The sequence below is a fragment of the Myotis nattereri genome (genome assembly GCF_964212035.1).
Source record: "Myotis nattereri genome assembly, chromosome: 19".
Classification (NCBI taxonomy): Eukaryota; Metazoa; Chordata; class Mammalia; order Chiroptera; family Vespertilionidae; genus Myotis; species Myotis nattereri.
Window position 1 is genome coordinate 3,246,744 of NC_138095.1, and position 24,835 is coordinate 3,271,578.

The 24,835-nt window shown below is 49.2% G+C and overlaps 1 protein-coding gene across 1 annotated transcript in view; it reads right to left on the reverse strand.

Annotated features, from left to right (window-relative positions):
- The window catches only part of CLMP (CXADR like cell adhesion molecule), a 98,049-nt gene that overhangs the window by 14,667 nt on the left and 58,547 nt on the right, over positions 1 to 24,835 (reverse strand). The window contains exon 2 of the mRNA XM_081113350.1: positions 11,739 to 11,896. Within this exon, the coding sequence (XP_080969476.1) occupies positions 11,739 to 11,896 (158 nt within the window). The remainder of the gene's footprint in view (positions 1 to 11,738; positions 11,897 to 24,835) is intronic.

The window sequence follows — 24,835 nt, forward strand, 5'->3', positions numbered from 1 at the left end:
AGAGAGAGATGGACATCAATGATGAGAGAGAATCATTGTTCAGCTGCCTCCTGCACACCCCACACTTGGCATGAGCCCTGATCTGGAATCCAACTGTGACCTCCTGGTTCTTAGGTCGACGCTCAATCACTGAGCCACACTGGCAGGGTAACTGACTATTTATTTATTTAAAATATATATTGTTATTGATTTCAGAGAGGAAGGGAAAAGAAACATCAATGATGAGAGAGAATCACTGATTGGCTGCCTCCTGCACCCCCAGGCATGTGCCCTTGACCAGAATCGAACCTGGGACCCTTCAGTCCACAGGCCAATGCTCTATCCACTGAGCACCACCGGCCATGTAACTGACCACTTCATTTAAATGTATATTGTGGTTATGAGAAAAAGAGGGGAGTCAAGGACTACTCCCAGATTTTGGCATGAACCAGAAAGGAGAGAACTGCCACCAACAAAGAGGGAAAACTGGGCAGAGCAGGTTTGGGGGCACAGTGCGTGGGGTGGGGAGGGGATCCGTTTGATTTGGACTTACTACATTTGAGATATTGGTTAGATCCCCAAACAGATATCTACGATGTTCAGGGGTGAGACCTGTGCTGGAAATATGCTTCTGGGAGCAAGCATGTAGGCAGCATTTAAAGCCAGGAAACCTGATAAAATGACGGAGGGCATGAAATAGAGGCCAAGAAGACAGAGGGGAAAGTGAGGGCGTCCAACCCAGGACAACGAGACAGAGGGGAACTGTGGGCGGGAAAGGGGCTCTGTGGAAAGTGACCCGCAGGGTGAGCTGATCTTAATTCCTAGCTGGGCAGGGCATGGTGGGGAGTCTCCCCCCAGGCATAGAACATTGTAGTAAAAGGTTTACTTTGCCGTAAGCAAGGCCTGGCGGTGGCTTCTGTGCATCTAGGTTAACACACCTTTGAAATAAGCAAAACCGCCCTCTAGAGAGCAGTCATCTGAACCATCCCGTAATCTGACCCCGCCTTGCTTCTCCCACCTTCCTGTAATCTTCCTTCCTCCCTTCTTTTCTTTTTCCACAAGGGAACGTTTATTTAGAAAGTCACGAAGGTAAAGGAAATAGCTCAGGAAGCAAGTTACAGAGACTAAAGAGGGCCTTGGAACTTTGGAGAAAGAAGGTAAAGAAAGGGGCGGGTGGGGGGCGGGGGGCGGGAGGAGGGGACCGGAAAGGCAGCGGAGGGAGGGCGCCCGCCCCCTTTAATTTCAAACACAAAAAAACCCCAAACTGTTATTCTCTGAAGCATTATCTCAGTCTGTTGAGATCTTGCTTCTAGATGTATCCTCTTTGGGGCTCAAATAAAATAAAATAAAAATTTTTTATCCTTTATTGATTTTCAGAGAGAGAGGAAGGGAGAGGGAGAGAGAGAAATACCAATGAGAGAAACATGATCGATCCGCTGCCTCCTGCACGCCCCCCACCAGGGATGGAGCCCACATAGAACTTCGTGGTAAAAGGTTTATCTTTGCCTAAAGCGAGCCCTGCCCATGGTTTCTGTGTGCTCTGACCAAGAGTCCAGCAACCTCTTGGTTCAGGGGTTGATGCTCAACCACTGAGCACACTGGCCGGGCTCAGATAAATGTTTATTAAAATTCTCTGCAGGTTTGGACGTTCTTGCATGGACAGGACTCAGAGAGACGTACCACCAACCCCAGAGTCAAATAAAGGACTGTCGTCTGGGATCTGTAGTTGAACGTTCAAGCCCAGCCTCTGTTCACGCTTCCAGCCTTACCTCCAAGGGCAGCCCCTTCCTACTGCTCTCGGCTCAGAGCCTGGGCCTGGCAGAAACTTGAAACCACAGGGGAGGGAGGAGGAAGAGGGAGGAGGGCGGAAGGGTGGGGGCGGGGACCAGCCTTCCAGAGACCTAACTCCCCTCCTCTCAGATCAACAGAGAGTCTCGCCCTCAACCCCACCTGAAAATTCGCCCTCAGGGCTCCCCAGTGCACCGGGCTGCTCCTGAGTGTGGTCTGTGCTGGGCTACTTTGGAAGGTACGGGAAGTGGACAGTGTCAGCCCAGGGTCCAGTGTGGACCCCCAGACAGACTTGCCTCCAACGTCTGTGTTCTTTTCCATGGAAGCTGCCAGTTGTGGGGGAGGGCGGGAAAAGGAAGGGGAGTGGCTGTAGGAACCTCGGGTTCAGATCCTGGCTCTGAAATCAGATGGGGCAAGGGCCTCCGCCTTTTAAAATCTAAAAGGGTTAGATCACACGTCTTTTTTTTTTTTTTTTGAATGAATTAAAGCCAACTTCTGCTCATATGTTATAAGAAAATTAGTAGTATAATCATTCATATATATGTATATATTTTTATTATTGATTTCAGAGAGGAAGAGAGAGGGGGAGATAGAAACATCAGTGATGAGAGAGAATCATTGATCAGCTGCCTCCTGTACGTCCCCTACTGGGTGGGGATTGAGCCCACAACCTGGGCATGTGCCCTTGACCGGAATCGAACCTGAGACCCTTAAGTCCACAGGCTGATGCTCTATTCACTGAGCAAACCGGCCAGGGCAGTATAATAATTCTTATCCTACCGACTTCACAGGATGAAATCTGAAAGGGCCTTGTTCCTTCGCCCAGTGGCCGTTCAGGGACCAGGCACAGTGCTTGGCTCTGGGCTTAGGAATGTGAATTACCAGTAGACATAGAAACAACAATCTATACGCTCAGTTAGGACTTTTTTCTCTAACCAACATGGGTGTGATGTTCATTTGGCGCTAGGCTCTGTTCTAAATACTTCACAAATATTAACTCCTTACATTCAAGAAGGAAAAGAAGGTGCAGGATCCAGTGAAAAGTTAAAGACAAGACTCAGGAGATTCAGGAAGTGAGTCTCTCCAATAAATGGCTTCGATTAAAGGCCATTCCTTTGTTTAATAAATATCTGTAGAGTGCCTTCATCTTAATCTGAAACTGGGCCCCGGAGTTTAATCCTGCAAGAGTGGGGCAGGATGGGGGGCCTTCTGGACTCACTAATTAAAGACTGTGTGGCCCAGTGAAACTGGGCGTGCCTGGGAGAGGTGCTGGGCCAGGGACAGGTTTCTATTCTATTTTTATCCCTTTAACACACAACCAAGCTGGTGGGCAAGGCTGTGGCCAGCACCATATCGGAGTCATTTCTTAGGGCCCTAGCCAGGGTCCCAGCCTCCTCCCATTGGGCGCTTGTTTAAAATGTGTGCAGGGCATTCTTGTCCCCACACCTTTACGCCTTTTGCACTCCGCAGGACGGTAAGTTTCTTGTGTGTGTGGTGGGGAGGGTGGTGCGGGAGGGGGGGGGCGGGGGGGGGCGGGGGAGGAGGGGGAGTTGGAAGAAGAGGCCATAGAATTGCCAAACTGGTGGGACAATGGGGAGAGGATGAAACACATCAGCCACAGGAGAAACTGGAAGCTTTGCTTTCTCTCCTAGACTGAGCGTGGGGACTGGTGTTTGAAGGTAGAATAAGTGAGCTCGGACCACTTGGAACTTAACGCTATTTCTCTCTTTCTCATGTCCCTGCACCTTGTGGGTGAGCACTCACTCGAAGGAAGTCAGTCTGTGCTTCCCATAAAAAATGAGAGATGCTGAATGTAGAGTGAGTGAGGAATTCCTAGGAGCTTTGAGGTTTTGTGGGCTGTGGGAGGGTGGTGGCCCTTTTCGGTCTGGGAGATCTCTTTTTATTAATTCTGAGAGTTGGACTAACATCAGGAAATACCTTTGTCTACATTGGACGTTAGAGAGCCTTAGTAGGTGTGAACTCCAGCTGATTTACTTATTATTTACTCATTAAATACAATTTAAAATATATTTTTATTGACTTCAGAGAGGAAGCGAGAGAGAGACAGAAACATCAATGATGAGAGAGAATCATTGATCGACTGCCTCCTGCATGCCCTCCACTGGGGATCGAGCCCATAACCTGGGCATGATCCCTGACCGGGAATTGAACCCTGACCTGGTTCATAGTTGACGCTCAACCACTAAGCCACACCAGCTGAGCTTTATTTACTTATTTTGTATAAGAGAAAGTTTACTTAGAAAATTACTGGCCTGGCCGCTGTGGTTCAGTTGGTTGAGTGGTGTCTGGTGCACTGAAAGGTCGAGGGATGGGTTCCGGTCAGGACACACACCCAGGTTTCAGGTTCAGTCCAGGTCAAGGGTGCATACAGGAGGCAACCCGATGGATGTTTCTCTCTCCCTCTCTCTCTCCCTCGCTCTCTAAAATCAATAAAAACGTATTAAAAGAAAAAAAGAATGTTACAGAGGCTAAAGAAGGGCCTTGGAGCTCAGGAGAGAGGAAGGTAAAGGTACTGCACCTGGGGGGAAGGTGTGGGTGCCCCGGGACAGGGAGTGCCCTCCCACTGCAGCTGCTTTAGGCATCAGAGGGGAGCGCAGTTGGTTGAGTATCACATCCCAGTACAGCAATGCTGTGGGTCGCTCCCTGGTCAGGGCACATACAAGAGTCAACCAATGAACATATCAATAAGTGGAACAAGTTAATGTTTCTCCTTTCTTCTCTAACAATCAGTCAATAATTTTTTAAAATATATTTTTTATTGATTTCAGAGAGGAAGGGAGAGATAGAAACATCAATGATGAGAGAGAATCTTGGATCCACTGCCTCCTGCATGCCCCTCAATAGGGATGGGTTGTGCCCCGACCGGTAATCGAACCATGACCTCCTGGTTCATAGATTGACGCTCAACAGCGGCCGGCTGGGCAATAGTTTTTTAAAAATTATATTACAGTAGGAGCTTTCAAAATTTTTGAAGAGACTCACATTAAGAAATACATTTTTCAGGGAGTGGGGGCGGGATAGAAGGGGTCACTGGGGAAAAGGAGGGGCATATGTAATACTTTCAACAATAGAGATGAAAATAAATTTTTCCTCCATGAACCAGCGCACTCATAGCACACTCATATGTAACTGAGGCGTACGTTTCATGGAATAGTGTATGTGCCATACGCTCCGAGATTTTCTAGTCCACGTTAAAGCAAAACACCTGTCACTTAGGATCCACTACAGCAGTGGTTCTCAACCTTCTGGCCCTTAAAATACAGTTCCTCATGCTGTGACCCAATCATAAAATTATTTTCGTTGCTACTTCATAACTGTAATGTTGCTACTGTTATGAATCGTAACGTAAATATCTGATATGCAGGATGGTCTTAGGCGACCCCTGTGAAAGGGTCGTTCGACCGCCAAAGGGGTCGTGACCCACAGGTTGAGAACCGCTGCACTACAGGGCCCTAATGTGGAAAAAAGCTGCACCAGCAGTGACTGAGGGCTGCTGGGAGGCCTAACAGGCTACATTCAATGGGGTCCTCCACTCAGCCGCGCAGCGGGTCAGCCAACTGACCTTCCTCAGCTTCAGGTCCTAATTCTAAGACAGGCATAAGCTACCTCATGGGACTTTTTGGAAACGAGACAGTAAGCACTCACGATCGTTTGTTGTTTGTTTTTTGTTAATCCTCACCCGAGGATATTTTTCCATTGATTTTAGGGAGAGTGGAAGAGAGAGGGAAAGACAGAGGGAAACATTGATGTGAGAAAAACACATCGACTGGTTGCCTCCTGCACGCACCCTGACCAGGGCCCCGCCGGGGAGGAGCCTGCAACCAGGGTAGGTGCCCTTGACCTGATCGAACCTGGGCAGGGCCAGCGCTCTACCTACTGAGCCAAGCTGTCTAGGACGCAATTGCTTTTTAAAAGAAATATATATATTTTATTGATTTCAGAGAGGAAGGGAGAGAGGAACATCGAGGAGAGAGACATATTGATCGGCTGCCTCCTGCATGCCACCCTGGATTGATCCCATAACACGGGCATGTGCCCTGACCGGGAATGGAGCCCAGGGCCTCTTGGTCCACGAGTCAATGCTCAATCTACGGAGCCACACCAACGGGCTCACAGTCGCTTTTATTACTCTGATTCCGCAGTCAGAAGGCTCCTAAGGTTTCCAACATTGTTCAAACCAGGGCCCCACGAATGTTAACACCCCACACATTTGTACAGTAAACCTTCCCTGGCTAAGAGCTGCTGCTGCCCATCGTGTGCACAGTGTGGAACAAAGCCTGGCCTCTGAGGTGACACCTACAGCCGGCGTGCAGCCTGAACACCCCCCCCCGGCCCCCATATTTCTGAAGAGGCCAGTCCCTGAACCCAATGTTTCTAGATTCTGGGTGACGTCCTCTGATGTGTCTTTGTCTTGGGTCCTGCTGTCTTGTCCTTCTGAAATGTCCCCCCCCACCTTTTTTTTTCATTTTTGCTTAAACAACACCTACACAGGCCTCAAGATAAAGCCGAGTTCCCTTCTGAGTCTAGACTCTAGAGCAGGGGTGGGCAAACTTTTTGACTTGAGGGCCACAATGGGTTCTTAAACTGGACCGGAGGGCCGGCAACAAAAGCATGGATGGAGTGTTTGTGTGAACTAATATAAATTCAAAGTAAACATCATTACATAAAAGGGTACGGTCTTTTTTTTTTTTTAGTTTTATTCATTTCAAATGGGCCGGATCCAGCCCGCGGGCCGTAGTTTGCCCACGGCTGCTCTAGAGCCTTCCCTGGTGACTGCTCTCTCCCCTTTCTCCCCCCCCCCCCCGTCCTCACATTTAGTGAAGAAAAAGGAGAGAATCGCATGTACGCGGTCCACATCTCTGGAAAGCAGAGGTTATACGACTCCAAAATAATCGTAGCCCTTATTTAATGTGAATTTCACATACACTTCTGACACAGATTGCAATTTGGCTCCGTTTTTTCCAGACATACACTGAATCTCAGGTGCTTGTGTGTCTCTCGCTTGCCTATTTTGTTTTTAGTTCTAGGAAATGCGGTGCTGAGACAAAGCCACGGGTCAGGGTGTAATAGGAGAACATGAGCACAGGGTACCTCTTCAGCAAACAAACGTAAAGTTAAATGCATGCGTTACAGCTGCGGCGGCTGCTTGTCTGATGGCATCGCGGGTGGACCTGCTCCAGATGCCCTTTCAGCGAGAGGAGGCGGGCTGTTCGCCAGGGTTTCTGGGAACAGATGGCTCAGCTCAGCTTCTGGGCAGCGGCTCTGCACGGCCGGCCGTGGTCCCAGGCCCGCATAGCAAATGGGAAACTGCCTTGAATGGCAGATACCATCCCCTCTCCGTTTGGATCAGGATGTTTCTTGCTGATCTAAAGGGAGAGGAGGGAGGGTGAAGGTGTGGCCAAGAGGCTTGGCACAGGGATGGGAACCCTTTGTCCTAATTTCTCCAACTGAAAAACAGGGGAAAGGTTTCTCCCGTGTGTCCCTGACCGACCTGGGGGAGGCGGTCTCGCTGCCTTTGGAAATTCTACTGTTTCCATCCCTAGAACCGGAAGGAAAGCTCCAGAGTCTAATGTCATCCCATCGAGGCTGAAATTCTACTATCCCCGAGCCTGCGGACCACCCCCACATGCTCCCTGCGTATCTGTGCGTCCTACACGCACGGGATGGAAGCACGCTGCCCAGATCAAAACGCAGCCTGGCCTTGGGTCCAAGCCCTGGTGAGCCTGCGTTCAGCACCACACCCACTCCAGCCCTTTTCTTCTCAGTCACCCTCACTCTTCTCCCCACCTCCCTGGCAACTGACAAGTTTGGCCACTTTACACACTACATTCTGATTAACCCCTTCTTTACAGCACAACATCCATGACTGTAGGTTTGGCCTCGTCTAGCCGGAAACTGTTTACCTGATATGGCTTCTACTCGAGCCCCGCTTAACCCAGCGTGCTGCACGGTGCCAGAGTGGTTGCTTTACTAGCAAAATGCATATGTCCCTTCACTCTTAAAATCCTTCGAAAACTCCACGACATCCCAGGAGACGTGTAAGCTCCCTCGCATGCACACACGCCTCCCTGTTCTGGTCCTGCGCCTTCTGCAGGCTCACGGCTTGTGTTGTGCTCACACCGCTGCTCGTGGTCCCCAGGATCCCAGGCCCCGTGTCTACGACCCATGAGCTCCTCAGGCCCTGCCTTCCACCAGCACCCAGCGGTGCTTTTTAAATTTTTATCAGAGGTACCGTCTTACACAAAGCACTTGCTGCCCTCTCCCCTCCTCCAACTACTCTTGGCCAGTGGGTCCTCCTTGCATCCATCTAGAATGGCCTTCCTGTCTCAATCCTGACATTTACTTCTTCACGGAGCTCCTGAAGAGAGGGTGCCTGTACAGCAGGAGTCCATATCTATTAAATTTAACTACGTAGATTTTTAAAATAGTTTTTTTTTTAATTGAGGTAACATTGGTTCATACTAAATTGATTTTTAATCTTTTAGAACTTCCAGTAGTTCCAAGCTTTTTTCAGCATCAGGGTCTTTGCATAATTAGTTCTGTCTGGAATAATTTCTCCTTATTTCCTACATAGCACATGGTATCATTTCAAAGTATTTAAGAAGGCAGTAGAGCTGGTGGTACTGACGTCAGAGTGCCTAGTTTCAAAATGCAAAGCAGGCGGCCTTACGCACCGTTCTCCCTGTGGGCTCATGCTTCAGCTCCTGGTGTGTAAATGGGACTACCAGTCCCACGAGCGTTGCTGAATTACGTCCTATGTGCTAAACGGCTTGTGCCTGGCATGTAGCCGACACCTACCGTGCTCTCGTAAACATGTATGTATGTTTCTAATTACTGGTGCCACGTCCCAGTACCCTCCAAGGAGCTAGGGATTCCGATGTCTCCCTCACTCCTGCACCCCAGGGCCTCGCAGGGCACACGGGCAAGTGCAGAATAAACTGTGCTGTCTGGCCTTTCGCCTCGTGGCTTCAGAGAGCAGGATGGGTCGCCAGCACCTCTCCTGGGGCCAGCTGAGAAAATTCGGCCAGGGTTCTCATTCTTGCCTTCTGCTCAAGCCGCCGGTCTGACCCGGAAATCCGGCCTCAATCTGTGCGGCCAGTGTTTCGGTCAGTACGCGAAGGACGCAGGCTTGTCGGAGGTGGACTAAGCGAACGTCCATGAATGGTCATTCAAGACATCTACCTTTCCGCAGGAGCTAGCTCTCTGTACGCACAATAAAAAACTTCAAACAGAAACAAAGCTGTGCAATGGCATGGCTGGATAATGACCACTTCCCTGTAGAATGCGACTGGAGATGAGTGCGAGCTGAGCCTGCTCTCAGGGTGACGCCAGAAGCGTGGCAGTGGCTTCTTTCATCACCAATGGCTTCCTGACCCCGAGGCTCACTTGGCCACATAACCAAGCCACTCTGTTTTTGCAGTTTAATAAAAACATTTGGGTGAAAGTTGGATAAGTGGAGTCAGTCTTGGATTTTTATTAGAGGAGACTGTGCTCTCATTTAGCTCACTGGGAAGCGGGGCTGACTAAGGCATTGTTGGAATACACAGGCTCAGGTTAAGGTTGTTGGAATACACAGGCTCGGGTTAAGGTGTTGGGATAGACAGGCTTGGGTTAAGGTTGTTGGAAGAGACGGGCTCAGGTTAAGGTTGTTGGAAGAGACGGGCTCCGGTTAAGGTTGTTGGGATAGACAGGCTCGGGTCAAGGTTGTTGGGATAGACAGGCTCGGGTTAAGGTTGTTGGGAAAGACAGGCTCGGGTCAAGGTTGTTGGGATAGACGGGCTCGGGTTAAGGTGTTGGGATAGACAGGCTCGGGTCAAGGTTGTTGGGATAGACGGGCTCAGGTTAAGGTGTTGGGATAGACAGGCTCGGGTCAAGGTTGTTGGGATAGACAGGCTCGGGTTAAGGTTGTTGGGATAGACGGGCTGGGGTCAAGGTTGTTGGGATACACAGGCTCGGGTTAAGGTGTTGGGATAGACAGGCTCCAGTTAAGGTTGTTGGGATAGACGGGCTTGGGTTAAGGTTGTTGGGATAGACGGGTTTGGGTCAAGGTTGTTGGAAGAGACAGGCTCGGGTTAAGGTTGTTGGAAGAGACGGGCTCGGGTTAAGGTGTTGGGATAGACGAGCTCGGGTTAAGGTTGTTGGGATTGACAGGCTCAGGTTAAGGTGTTGGGATAGACAGGCTCAGGTTAAGGTGTTGGGATTGACAGGTTCGGGTTAAGGTGTTGGGATTGACAGGCTCAGGTTAAGGTGTTGGGATTGACAGGCTCAGGTTAAGGTGTTGGGATTGACAGGTTCCGGTTAAGGTGTTGGGATTGACAGGCTCGGGTTAAGGTGTTGGGATAGACGGGCTCGGGTTAAGGTTGTTGGAAGAGATGGGCTCAGGTTAAGGTTGTTGGGATAGACGGGTTCAGGTTAAGGTGACCTTGCTCTACAGAGAACAGAGAGTGGGGTGATGACCGAACAAAATGACAAACAGGATCAAGATACCACGGCGATGTGGGCAGCCCATTCAGCAGGTTAAACCCCAACAGGGATCCTGTAATTTGTTTTCAGTGAAAACCTTAGCTTCTGCTCGTAAAAACCACCTTATAACAAAAAAGTAGACAGTAGAGAGGAAATGACAACGTTTCGCTTTTTAGAAGCGAAATAGCAAAGTTCTGTAGAAGAAGGAACATCTGGCCAGCTTTCCTAGATTGTAGAAATTTTTTTAAATCGCTAAACTTTCAACAACAACAAAAAATTAAAACAGTCCGGCCGGTGTGGCTCAGTGGTTGAGCACTGACCCATGAACCAGGTCACAGTTTGATTCCCGGTCAGGTCACATGCCTGGATTTTGGGCTCCATCCCCAGTGTGGGGCGTGCAGGAGGCAGCCGATCCACAACCCTCTCATCACTGATGTTTCTATCTCTTTCTCCCTTTCCCTTCCTCTCTGAAATCAATACAAATATATTTTAAAACAGTAAGTCAGTGGGTAAAGGGAGGAGGATAGTTACGCTGGGAAACGAGGCGGAGGGAGGTCCCGTGGCCGGATGTGTCAGGGCAGGGAGGGTAAAACAGAGGTTACCTATTCTCAGCCCCGGTGAAGGCCAGCCCAGGCGTCGGGAACAGGCGCCGGAGAGCTCTGCTCACAGGGCTAGGAGTCTGCCCCCCACACCCCCTCCCCCCCACCCCTCCACCCCAGCCCCACCCCGCGCCCGGACGGCCCAGCGCCTGCCAGGAGACCCGGCCAGCTCCTTGGGTTTCCGGCTGCGGCGTTGGCATTGCTCCTTCTGCTGGCAGTTGCTCACGTTCACCATGGCCTGCGTGCCCCGCACTTGCGCCTGTGCCCTATGTTTACCGCATTACCCCATCGCACAGGGTGCCAGTCATGGCTGCAGAGGAGGCGGAGCAGGCCCCGCCCACAGGCCGAGTCCCGCCTCTAGACCGGAGAAGGAGCCACTGCCTTTGGTCCCTGCTTCGGAAGGACAGGATGGCGCAGGCTCCCTGGGTGGGCAGGGGACAGAGGGCTTCCCAGCAGCTCCTGCTTCCCCCAAGAACACAGAATCTCATCCTCACGACCCGAATACCCTCTCTGGTTTGTAGTTTCCCATCTAGAGCCTTCGATCTCCAGCCGGATAAAGGAAGCCGTTCCAGCCCCATCTGGGGCTCGGTCGTGTGGAGCATCGGCCAGTGCACCCAGAGGTTGCAAGTTCCACGCCCGGTCAAGGCACAACCCAGGTTTCATGTTGGGTCCCCGGTGGGGGCACATCCGGGAGGCAACTGATCGATGCTTCTCTCCCTTCCTCTCTTTCTAAAAATTAGTCAAAAACATATCCTCGAGTGAGGATTTAAAAAAAAGGCAAAAAGCAATTCCAGCCCTTTGTGGCCCAATGAGAAACACGGGAGGGCTGAGGAGAGGCGAGGGCGGAGCAGGGGGGGAGGGGAGGCGGGGCCCTCGCGGCTGACTTACCGCCTTCTGGCTCCCTGTGCTGTCCGTGAGCAGCCACTCGATGTCCAGGGCGCCTTTTTCTTGAAGCCCCAGCTGATGGTGACAGGGCAGAGTGACCTGTTCCTCGGCCACTTTCTTGATCTCAGTGTAAGCCCCCAAGGCTCCGACCCAGCAGGACACTGCAAGAGGAAGCCGGGGTGAGAATCCAGAAGCTGCAGCTGCATGGCCATGTGTGGGAGCAAACCGGCCAGCAAGCCGGTGCCGAGAGTCCTGGACCAGAAGTGCTGAAGCCCAGGGCCTCAGGCTGGCTCCTCCATCCTATCTTCCTTCCCTGCACACCCCCACCCCCAAACACTCCTACCTTAGGGAGTTTTTCCGAACAAGGAAATCACTCGGGTCAACAATACTGGTGTTCGTTTTTTCTCTCCCCTGCTAGCAGAGGCTCCAATAGGACGGAAACCGAAAGGGACAGCAGGGTTAGCGTCCTGCCCAGCACAGGCGCCGGCTCCCAGCTCACCCCTCAGGGCCTTTCGGAGCCAGGGGGCCTCGGGACCCCTGAGGAGGTGCAGGCATGCCCCCCAGGAGCAAGTGGGCTCTACAGCAGCCCCTGCTTCCTTACAGAGAACCTCCTCTCTTGTCCTCCCAGCTCTGTCTTCCAGTCTGTATGCTCTCATATCCTGTGGTTTCAACCCTTTCTATTCAAAGCAAAATTCTGAGTTAGCACATTAGGATCCCATCCCTCCATTGATCCAATACCCATTTAGCCCACAGGCATTCGGCCACTTTGGCCTTCTTTCCTCTAGCTTCTGTCTTTGCAGGAATGACGTCCTGTCAGAGGCGTGGGCCTCCTGCTCGCCTCTCTCCTTCCTGTTGATCTTCGCTGGGGCTCTGGCATTGCTGGCTGTTAAATCTACAGAATTGATGACCAACGAATTGCTGTGATGAAACCCCACCTAGATTCTAGGCCTGATGTGTCTGGCACTCCAGGTGTGCCTGATCTCTGGATCTTCCTTTATCTCCTTACACGGTAATAACGAAGCAAAGCATGCCCCAGTGGTTAGCTCAGTGGATAGAGCATGGGCCTGAGGACTGAAAGGTCCTGGGTTCGATTCTGGTCAAGGGCACATGCCCATGTTGCAGGCTCAATCCCCAGTGGAGGGCGTGTAGGAGGCAGCCAATCAATGATTCACTCTCATCATTGATGTTTCTTCTCTTTCTCTCCTTCCGCTCTGAAATCAAATATATATATATATATATATATAAATTAAAAAAAAAAAGAAAAGAAAAGCGTGGCCCTGTCGGCGTGGCTCAGTGGTTGAGTATTGAACCAGGTTGCCTATGAACCAGGAGGTCATCGTTAGATTCCGTCAGGGCACATGCCTGGTTGTGGGCTCCATCCCCAGTGTAGAGCGTGCAGGAGGCAGCCCATCAGTGATTCTGTCTCATCATTGATGTTTCTATCTCTCCTCTACCTTTCTTTCTTTGAAATAAATTTTTAAAAAATTTTTTAAAAAAGAGCGCAGTGTGAAATACGATCTCTTTCAAGCCATTGGCGATGCAACAACATTAAACAACCTCCAAGTTAAAACAGCCCGAGGGCTTGTGTGAAGTCCTTTCTCCTGCAGCAAAATCGCTGCCACCTGAGAAGGGCTTTCAGCACTAAAGCCCAAGGGTCATGACCAACGGAAGCATATAAACGACCTCTCTTAGTCCGTGTTCATTTCCCAACACGATCGGCAAGAAATCTGTGGGGCAGGGAAGGGGCCGTGTTCTCGCTGCAGGAAGGTGAAGTGAGGGAGATGAGCAGGGCTGGCTGGGGGGAGCCCTCAGCGGCTCCACCTCCGAGCACAGCAGGGGGTTCCCAAGTTCCCCGGCAAAGAAGGGAGCTGGTGGCTTGGCTGAGCGGAGGGGCAGCCTCAGAACCACCGGACAAGCCCTTGCCGGCCTCACTGACGCTCTCAACCACGTTTCTGTTTGGACCTCGGCACTGCAATGGGAGCGGCCACCACGTGAGCACGAGGGATGGTTGGCCTGGAGAATGAACACTCAAGTCTATGAAGAAACGCTTACTCTCCAAGTGTATCGAGGACGTGCATAAAGGGAGTGAGCCACGCGCCAGTGTCACAGAGCTGGGAAGCAACAGCCGGGCTCCCCCACACCTGCCTCACTGCCACGCTCACGCAGGACACCCCTGCTGTGCACGAGTGTCCTGTTTCACGTGGCTTCCCGACGCCTGGCGCTCCCACTAGCCAGGAAGCGCCTTGACATTAAGCACCACTCACCACCGCCTCCCACGGCCCCCAGCCCTGGGCCTCACACACTGCAGGTGCCTAATATTCATCGGAGGGATCTGCATCTAAGCCGTGCACTTACTGCACCAGTGAGCAGGCTGGGGCACACCTCCTGCACCTCCTTCGGTGGTAGCAATGACCGTCTACACCGACCCTCCCGCAGTCCCCATAAAGCAGCCGCGGAACAGCAGGGAGATGAGCTGGTGTGCACGGGACTAAGCTAAGCTTATGAGAGGAGCTCTGGCTTCTGTCCCTGATCACTGAACACTAGACACAGCAATGCTCAGATCAAATCAGCATCCCGCAGCCCTGGCAAAGCTAAAGGACCCAGCTCCAAGTTGGAGCACACAGTAGTCACTTCCTATACAATGAATAAAGAAATGCAAGAATCCGTTATGAAAGTTGCTGACTTGAGCCACTAGAGGGAATCAAAGACTCAGGTTTGGTTGATGAACATGAGGGGGGGGGGGGGGGAGTGCTTTGCCAGAGCGCCAAGCTCTATTTATACCTTCCCCAGAGTTAAATAAGGCAGTGCAGGGCAGCCTCTCCCTGATGCAAGTGATGTCACCGAGACAGCGAGCCTCAAGGTCAGTGCGGCACCTCTGCTCTTCGCTGCGCCTCCGCTCCCCGGGCTCAAGGAGGCCACTGGGATCCCTGAGGATTTCTCGGGCCCTTCTGTGCTTTCTAAACCCACACCCCTGGCCTGTAGCCTAAAAGGACAGGGCCCTGGGTTCTGCATGTAACCTAGCGTGGCAATGCTTGGGGGGCTCCTGCGCCTAGGGCTCCCCTAGTGGGTAAGTGGAAGGGACAGTCTGCACCCCTGGGGGCCAGCCTTGGGTCCCCTGGCATTCAGCCACTCATCTTCATTAGGAAAGCCCTCAAGTTCATCAAGACTTAATTAGGAGGAAACTACAGCCTGGAGAACTGAAATGTCGAGGCACAAAGCTAGTTAGTGGCAGAACCACGAGTGTCAGGGACGCTTAGGGAACAGTCCCCACTGGGTGTGAGGGACGCCTGCAGCCTTTGATGGTGGGGGGAGGGGAGGGCTGGAAGGCGGCAGCACACACACGTCTCCACATGCATAGTGCAGCCCAGAAGCTGTGGGCCTCCCTGCGTGCACCTCAGGGGGGTAACAAAGGGCCCGGGGAGCTGGGAGAATCCCCTCCCTGAACCTCAGCGTTCCACCTGCAGAGCGGGAATTGCACGGCCTGAGGTGCAGCGCCAGGTGAGGGCACGCGGCATCTCCAGTAAAGGCGCCTCACTGTAGAAGAGCCCTTCTCAGGGCGCGCCTGCAGTCGGCGGCGGCGGAGATAAACTGAAGGCTTCTCTCTAAGGGGCATTTACCTTTCCTAACGATTCTCTGGAACTTCACGACCTCCTTCAAAGACATGGGGGCAGAAGTAACCTTTTTCACACTCACACTTTTATATAACTGAGTCACATATTTTGAAGAATTCATTGAGAAGATAATGGTAAATTATTAAAAGGCGATTTCTATCACCAGTTGACTATTTCATTCACATTGAAACACGCATAGGGAAGTGTTTTAAGCCTTTGTGCGTACAAAGCTAGGCTGGCCTGCTGTTGTGGCAGGAGGTGTCTGCGGGCCCTTCTAAGAAGTTCACTTAGTCCAACTTAACGCAGCCTCCAGCCTCCATGTACTGATGGGCACTGTCTCCACTACATGCTGAGGCCACATTTCCGGGTCAGTCCACGTGGCTTTTAGCAGACGTGGCAGGAGGGAGACCCCTGGCTGAATTTTCTCAGATGGGTCCCCATAGAGCCACTGCTGACCCATCTTGCTTTCATGGATGCAATGAAGAAAAAGGCCAGTGGGAACTTTTTTCCCCCCTAGATTTTTATTGATTCAGAGAGGAAGGGAGAGAAAGAAATAGAAACATCAATGAGAGAGAATCATTGACCAGCTGCCTCCTGCACGCCCCACACTGGGATTGAGCCCACAACCTGGGCATTTGCCCTGACTGGGAATCAAACCTTGACCTCCTGGTGCGTGGGAGGATGCTCAACCACTGAGCCATGCCAGCTGGGCCAAGCTAGCACCTTTTTGTTGCACAGGACAATGCTCAACCAGCTGAGCCACACTGGCCAGGGCTAAGCCTCAGTTTCTTGATCTATAAAATGAGAGAAACTGATTTCAAAATTTCCAATGTCCTTTTTATTTTTCTGGTTCATAGGTCGATGCTCAACCCATGCTGGCTGGGCGGCCAGGGGTAACTTTTAATAGAAACTTGAATGCTGCATTTAAAATATCTACCTCTCTCTTATTTCCCTAATAGAGAATTCTTCTACTTCTCAAATACTTGCTGAATCCTACAGGACCCAGCTGCCTGGGACCTTAGTTAAGTCTGCAGACTTACTCTCTGCAAAGAATGGGTCCTCCATGCTGCCACCATCAACACAGGCCCCTGGCGTCCCCAGGGTCACACCCGGGAGAGGCCACATGCTTGGCACGCAGGTTGAGAACCAAGTTGTTGGTTACCAGGCTGTGCAGACAGGCAGTTTACAAGTCACCAAGTTAGAGAGCCACCGTGGCTACAGTTCCAGGTCGGGTGCAGGACTGTGCCATACGCACCATTAACGTGGAGCAGGGCACCCGCTAACGGCGATTGAGTTGTGTAAGCACCTCCTTCACTCGGTGATTGCCCTTTTCTTATGGGCCTGCTCATGTCAGAAAAATAAAAAGGACGCTGGAAATTTTAAAATCAGCTTCTTTCATTATATAGATCAAGAAATTGAGGCTTAGCCCTGGCCAGTGTGGCTCAGCTGGTTGAGCATTGTCCTGTGCAACAAAAAGTTGCTAGCTTGGCCCAGCTGGCATGGCTCAGTGGTTGAGCCAGGTGGTCAAGGTCTGATTCCTGGTCAGGGCACATGCCCAGATTGCGGGCTCGATCCCCAGTAGGGGGCATGCAGGAGGCAGCTGTCCAATGATTCTCTCTCATCATTGATGTTTCTCTCTCCCTTTCTCCCTCTCCCTTCCTCTCTGAAATCAATTAAGAATACATTTTAGCCCTAGCCAGTTTGGCTCAGTGGATAGAGCATCAACTGAAGGGTCCCTGGTTCAATTCCAGTCAAGGGCACATTCCCAGGTTGTGGGCAACCAATCAATGATACTCTCTCATCATTGATGTTTCTATCTCTCTCTTTCTCTCTCCCTTCCTCTCTGAAATCAACTCACCTGATTTATAGACTAATATATAATATATATATATATGATCCATAGGGGTGTGTGTGTGTGTGTGTGTGTGTGTGCGCGCGTGTAGAATAGGGTACCCACTCATAAGTGAAGTGTTTTAAAAGATTTTGTGTACGAAGAGCTTTGTGGCCAGGTAGATGTACCTTCCAGACTGTTTCGGGCACACTGGATGCAGCATGAAGCACTAGAAAGAGTATGAGCTTTGGAGTTAGATAGATGTGACTTTAACTAGTGGCCAAAAGACCAGTGGATTCCCTGACCACTCTAAGTCTTTTTCCTTCTTTGAAAAATGAGTATAAGAACGTCCACTGTGAAAGACTGGTGTAAGGATGTCTGGCACTGGCACATGGTATACAGTACATTCTCAAAATGGTAATTATTATTGACAATAACTGTACACACTGTACTTTGAAAAACAAGAAACAATATGCTGAGGAGGTGAAGCAGAATTGGGAGGAGTTTGAAAGGCATTTTGCTTGACAACTGGTAATATTTGGCCGTATTGGCTTTATCTATCTACCATCTATTTAGCTATCTATCTATTATCTATCTATCTATCTATCTATCTATCTATCTATCTATCTATCTATCATCTATCTATCTATCTATCATCTATTTATCTATTATCTATCTATCTATCTATCATCTATCTATCTATCTATCTATCTATCTATCTATCTATCATCTATCTATCTATCATCTATTTATCTATTATCTATCTATCTATCATCTATCTATCATCTATCTATCTATCTATCTATCATCTATTTATCTATTATCTATCTATCTATCTATCTATCAATCATCTATCTATCTATCATCTATTTATCTATTATCTATCTATCTATCTATCATCTATCTATCTATCTATCATCTATTTATCTATTATCTATCTATCTATCATCTATCTATCTATCTATCATCTATTTATCTATCTATCTATCATCTATCTATCTATCTATCTATCTATCTATCTATCATCTATCTATCTATCTATCTATCATCTATTTATCTATTATCTATCTATCATCTATCTATCTATCTATCTATCTATCTATCATCTATCTATCTATCTATCGATCTATCTATCTATCTATCATCTATTTATCTATCTATCTATCATCTATCTATCTATCTATCTTCTATCTATCAATCATCTATCTATCTATCATCTATCTATCATCTATCATCTATCTATCATCTATTTATCTATTATCTATCTATCTATCTATCTATCTATCTTCTATCAATCATCTATCTATCTATCTATCTATCTTCTATCTATCAATCATCTATCTATCTATCATCTATTTATCATCTATCATCTATCTATCATCTATTGCAGCACTAAGCATAGTTGAATGTAAGTTGCAGACAGCATGATCTTTACCTCTAAACGTTGCAAGAGGCACCTCCTCAAAGCAAGCCGCTCTTCCCACAGCCACATCCTGACCACACCCAGGAGAGCGGATCATCTTGTACAGAAGAGCATTTCTGACAAGAGGGTGAGGAAGACTCGGGGGTGAGACTGACCAGTTCTGGGACGGGAGACGGGCTTTTCCTGCACAGAGTGCGGGAAGGAAGAAGCGATCTTGGTGAAGGAGCAGCTCGAGCAGATGGGCAGCCTCTGCCCTCCCCTGCCCACAGCCTCTGCCCTCCCCGCCCGTAGCCTCTGCCCTCCCTGCCCGCAGCCCTCCCCGGGAACTAGGGAAGTTTCTCTTCCACATCTTTCCTTCCTGGTCAGCCCCAGAATAACTCTAGTCTTCTCTCTGAAGACTCTGTCGTCTTCAGAAAAGAAAAACCACATTCAACCCTGGCCAGTGTGGCTCAGTTGATTGGAGGGTCGTCCTGTGCATGAAAAGGCAGCAGGTTCGATCCCCCATCAGGGCATATACTGGGATGCAGGCTTGGTCCTTGGTCAGGGAATGTTTCTCTCTCCCATCAATGTCCCTTCTCTCTCTCCCTTCCTCTCTATAAAACATCAATAAGATTTAAAAACAAGTGAAAAACCACATTCAGTACTAGCTGCTAAAGGACTGATACATCGGGATGTCTTCTCAAATGCATGTTTGATATTTACAGAAAGGCTAAAGCTAACAAATGAAGCTTGCAGATGATCAGTGGGACTTAGACATCGGGGAATCATGTGGTGACTTGTTATTTTTCCCCAGGAGGGAGCATTTGTTCCCAGGGCCCCTAAAATTAATGGTGCAGGTCCATGGTGGCAGCCTGGGCCTCGGACTCCGGGGGGAGGGTGAGCAGATACTGAGCTTCTTCCCTATACCCTTAGAAGGGGAGGGGAAATGGGAGAGCCCCAAGCTGACGAAAGGGTCAGAGCCCTGAGCTGATGGAGGGTCAGAGCCCTGAGCTGATGGAGGGTCGGAGCCCTAAGCTGATGGAGGGTCAGAGCCCTGAGCTGATGGAGGGTCGGAGCCCTGAGCTGATGGAGGGTCAGAGCCCTGAGCTGATGGAGGGTCGGAGCCCTGAGCTGATGGAGGGTCAGAGCCCTGAGCTGATGGAGGGTCGGAGCCCTGAGCTGATGGAGGGTCAGAGCCCTGAGCTGATGGAGGGTCGGAGCCCTGAGCTGATGGAGGGTCGGAGCCCTGAGCTGATGGAGGGTCAGAGCCCTGAGCTGATGGAGGGTCAGAGCCCTGAGCTGATGGAGGGTCGGAGCCCTGAGCTGATGGAGGGTCAGAGCCCTGAGCTGATGGAGGGTCAGAGCCCTGAGCTGATGGAGGGTCGGAGCCCTGAGCTGATGGAGGGTCGGAGCCCTGAGCTGATGGAGGGTCAGAGCCCTGAGCTGATGGAGGGTCGGAGCCCTGAGCTGATGGAGGGTCAGAGCCCTGAGCTGATGGAGGGTCAGAGCCCTGAGCTGATGGAGGGTCGGAGCCCTGAGCTGATGGAGGGTCAGAGCCCTGAGCTGATGGAGGGTCAGAGCCCTGAGCTGACGGAGGGGTCAGAGCCCTAAGCTGATGGAGGGGTCGGAGCCCCAAGCTGACGGAGGGGTTGGAGCCCCGAGCTGATGGAGGGTCAGAGCCCTGAGCTGACGGAGGGGTTGAAGTTTTTAGACTAAACACAGTGCATAGGATGACACCCACCCAACTGAGCCCCACCTGCAGGGCATACATTTTTATTAATTGGTTTTAGGGAGAGAGAGAAAGAGAATGGTCAATTTGTTGTTGCAATTATGCATGCATTCATTGGTTGATTCTTGTCAGTGCCCTGACAGGAGGTTGCACCTATGACCTTGGCATATCAGGGCGATGTTCTAACCAGCTGAGCTACCAGCCAGAGCGTCAGCACTACTCTTTTTTAAAAAAATATATATTTCATTGATTTTTTACAGAGAGGAAGGGAGAGGGATAGAGAGTCAGAAACATCGATCGGTTGCCTCCTGCACACCCCCCACTGGGGATGTGCCTGCAACCAAGGTACATGCCCTTGACCGGAATCGAACCTGGGACCCTTCAGTCCGCAGTCTGACGCTCTATCCACTGAGCCAAACCAGTCAGGGCGTCAACATTACTCTTAAACACCGTCGAGGTTTAACATCTTTGAAAGAACTAAGAGGAAATGGTCCATGCAGCTATAGTGTGTTTTCCTATCTGGGGGTGTTTAATCCACAAGGGGGCAGAATTTACTTAGAGAGGATTATGCACACCTGACTTTAATATATATATATATATATATATATATATATATATATATATATATAGAGAGAGAGAGAGAGAGAGAGAGAGAGAGAGAGAGAGAGATGTTATTGATTTCAGAGAGGGAGAGGGATATAGAACATTAATGCTGAGAATCACTGATCGGCTGCCTCCTGCACACCCTCCACCGGTGATCAAGCCTGCACCCTGGCATGTGCCCTCATCAGGAATCGAGCGGTAACTTCCTGGTTCATAGGTCGACACTCAACCACAGAGCCACGCTGGCTGGGCAAGCCTGACTTTTAAAGCTCTGTCCCAGATGACTGAGAGGCACTGAGGAGTCAGCAAAAGAACTTTTAAGATCCCTTGGCTCTCGAAGTTTGGTCCTTGTTCTAGGCCAGTAACTTCCTGAATTACAAAATCGTGAATGGCTGGTGTATGTAGTCTACAATCTCAAGCTTGGGAAGGCTGGCGGAAGATCATTGTCTACTCTCAGGGAAATTTCACTTTTAAGCCTAGTTTGCTGAAGTTTATGAAATTACTCATATTCTCTTATTATCACTATAATCTGAAATCACAGTAACGATCTTGACAGGCCTGTTGGCATGAACATTTTTTATTATAAGATGTCACAGGACATGCCGGGGTACAGATTTCTATAGTATTCCCTCGACACTACAGGTCCCAGGTGCCACCAACAGGAGCACTGACAAAACAGCTGCACCAGGGGGCGTAGCGAGGAGTGTGCATTGTTCAGTGAATGTGAGTGGCACTCACATCCTGTCACCACACTGGGTGCTGCTGGGGACACACGAGGAATGACATTGCCCTTTGCCTATGAAGAAGTCGCAGTCATAGAGAAACAAACAGTGATTCAACAAACCCTGCTCAAGGCAGTGTGTGGTCAATATCAACGTGAGGGGCAGCAAGGATCCTAGAGAACGGTCCCCATGGTGACGGGATGGCAGCTGGACATGAGGGGACGGCTGCAGAGACTGGGAATGGCAGTCTGACTGCTCAGGAAACCAGCAGCTAAGCTGACTGCAGCGCTTGACAGGTTGGAACATCACCATGGGCCTTAGTCCTGACGAGGTCTCACAGACTGACCAGTGATATCACAGTCATCATGTCAGCTGTGTCACTGTCCTACAGAACCGGGCTTGACCGTCTGGGAGTAATGTTTGCTTTTTCAATCCTCACCTGAGGATATGCTTACTGACTTTAGAGGGAGAGGAAGGGAGAGAGAGATAGACACACACACACACACACACACACACACACACACGCACACACAGATAGAGAGAGAGAGAGAGAGAGAGAGAGAGAGATCAACTGGTTGCCTCCCACACGTGCCCCCACTGGGGATAGAACCCTCAACCTAGGTATGTGCCCTGACTGGGATTGGAACCTGCAATCTTTTGGTGCACAGATGACACTCCAAACAACTGAGCCGCCTGCCAGGGCTGGGGCTCATGTCTTATTCTGGTATCTCCAGTAATGACTGTCAGGGGGAGGATACTGATCTGGTCCACAGGGATCGCTCTACTATCCAGAAATACACCCTTTATGCCTCAGAATTCTGTCCTCAGTAATATGCTAGGACAGGTCCATGCATGCACCCATGTTCACATATGTAGGAAAACATACACACAGCTGTCTAGAGACCCTCACAAGCATGCCTGTGTCAGTGCACAGAGGTGACAAGAATGTGTGCCTTTGATTCCGAGACTCTGAGAGCTAGATCCCTCACTAACCTATTTCATTGACATGTCTATTTATAGCCTCTGTCTCATTATGAATGCCTCCTCGCTTTCTACATCTAAATCTTTTATTACCTTCTGCAGAGAGAGGGAACAGAGGGGAGAAATTAAACATAGACACAGGCTTACTCCCCAGAGGGCAAGCATCCATTTTTAGGGATTCATGGCAATTGAGATTTCACTGATAGTTAAAATCCACTGATAAATTAAAGCCTCATTTCAGCCTCTAACTTTGTACTTCCCCCTTCACCTTCCACTGTTTGTCCCTTTGAAACAAACAAAATGATAGGTCGTACAAATGCATCATCCAACATGTTTTACCCTCGATGTAGTGATAATAGGCAATCAATTTTGAGCGCTTGTTATGTGCATGGTTCTTCTTGACTTAGACTCATTTCCACTTTTCTCTCCTCAGCAAGTGTGGGAGGTGAGCAGTCTCCGCACTCTCGTCTACAGGCGGAGACACGCGGATGCAGACGGACTTGCCGTCCGAGGTCACCGCTGGTCGGGCGCAGAGCCAAGATGCTAAGGCAGCCACTTCCGCCCCCAGCCCACGCCCTCAGCAGCGTGTCACACTGACTCGCTCTCCGCCTGTTTAACAAACTGTTATCGACCTAGAGTTATGCTGGTATTCTTGTGGGTTCCCTCGGAGCTTCTCATCGTTTTTCCCTCTTGATCACATACAGGAAAGCTGTTAAAGGTCCAGATAGTGTTACTCCGGGAGGAAGGGGTGTAAGTAGAAGGAACACGTGGAGGTTTCGGAGGGGCTGGCTGTGTTCCGGTTCTGGATTAGGTGCTTATTACGTGAGTATGTTAATTTTGTGACATTCATCAAGCCTTATCCTTATCATTGTGCATTTTTCCGTGTGTATATTATACTATTTATTATGTATTGCTGCGTAACAATTGTCCCAGAACTTAGCATTTCAAAACAACAAACATACCTTTTTTATGTGTACCTTGTTACCAATCTTTTATTTTTTAACTTATTTAAATAATATTTTTCTTGTTTTTTAATGTCAACATTTTTATAATATTTTAAAATTTAATTTATTGGGGTGACATTGGTTAATAAAATTATATAGATTTCAGAGGTACAATTCTATAATACATCATCTGTATATTGCACTGTGTGTTCATCACCCAAAATCAAGTTTCCTTACATCATCATTTATCCCCCCTTTACTCTCTCCTACCTTCCTTCACGCCCTAAAAACATAGCTTATCTGCTAGTTTCTGTGGGTCAGGAATCTAAGCACAGCTTCGCTGGGTAGCTCTGGCTGAGGGTCTCTCATGAGGTGCAGTTAACTGTTGGCTGGGACTGTGGTCTTATCTGAAGGCTTAACCGAGGTGGGAGGAGTCCATTTCTAAGCTTACACGTCTGGTTGCTGGCAGGCATCAGCCCTCAGCCTCTCTGGGGCCGCCTCACCCTATGGCAGCTGGCTCTCCCCAGGGAGTAACCCAAAGGATTGAGAATCACTGTCTTACAGAATTAAAAATGCTTTAACCAATGCACTAGTTGTTTTGTAATTACAACATCCTTTAAGCGTAGATTCTGACAGGAATGTTTTCTGTTGTATAGAAAGGCAATAATAAGCTGGTATTACCACTTTTATATTTGTACAGCACTTTTCAGATTTCACAATTCTTTCCATACATATTTTGAGTTTCATTATGCAGAGTAAGTGGGAATTGAGGTTTAGTATTAGTATATCTGAAAGTTATAAAAATACTTTATAACATTTAGCACTTATTGAGTGCTTACCATATGCCAATTACTGTATGTTAAAGGACATATATATGTATATATATTTTATGTACATATATATTTATACATAAAAATCCATATAATTATTTAACCCTACTAGGCAGGGTTTGCCTCAATTTATAGAGCAAAACCTAAGACTCAGAGAGGCTAACTAATTTGCTCAGACCTACTAGTAAGAGCCAACAATTGGTAGAATCAACATTTCAACTCAGACTTCAGACCTCCTATGCTCTACAAATGATGTAAATTATAATCTTCATAGCACGCTGGTAACAGATTTTCCTGGAATGCGCCGTGGGGAAATTTTTTGCCATCTTCATATTGGGAAGGGGAAGAATTATCTTCAAAGGTCATGGCAGGTAGAATGTGAAAAGCAGTAACTCCCCTTCAGCATTTGTACCCAACACTAAAGGACATGGCAGTCTTTCTTCTAAA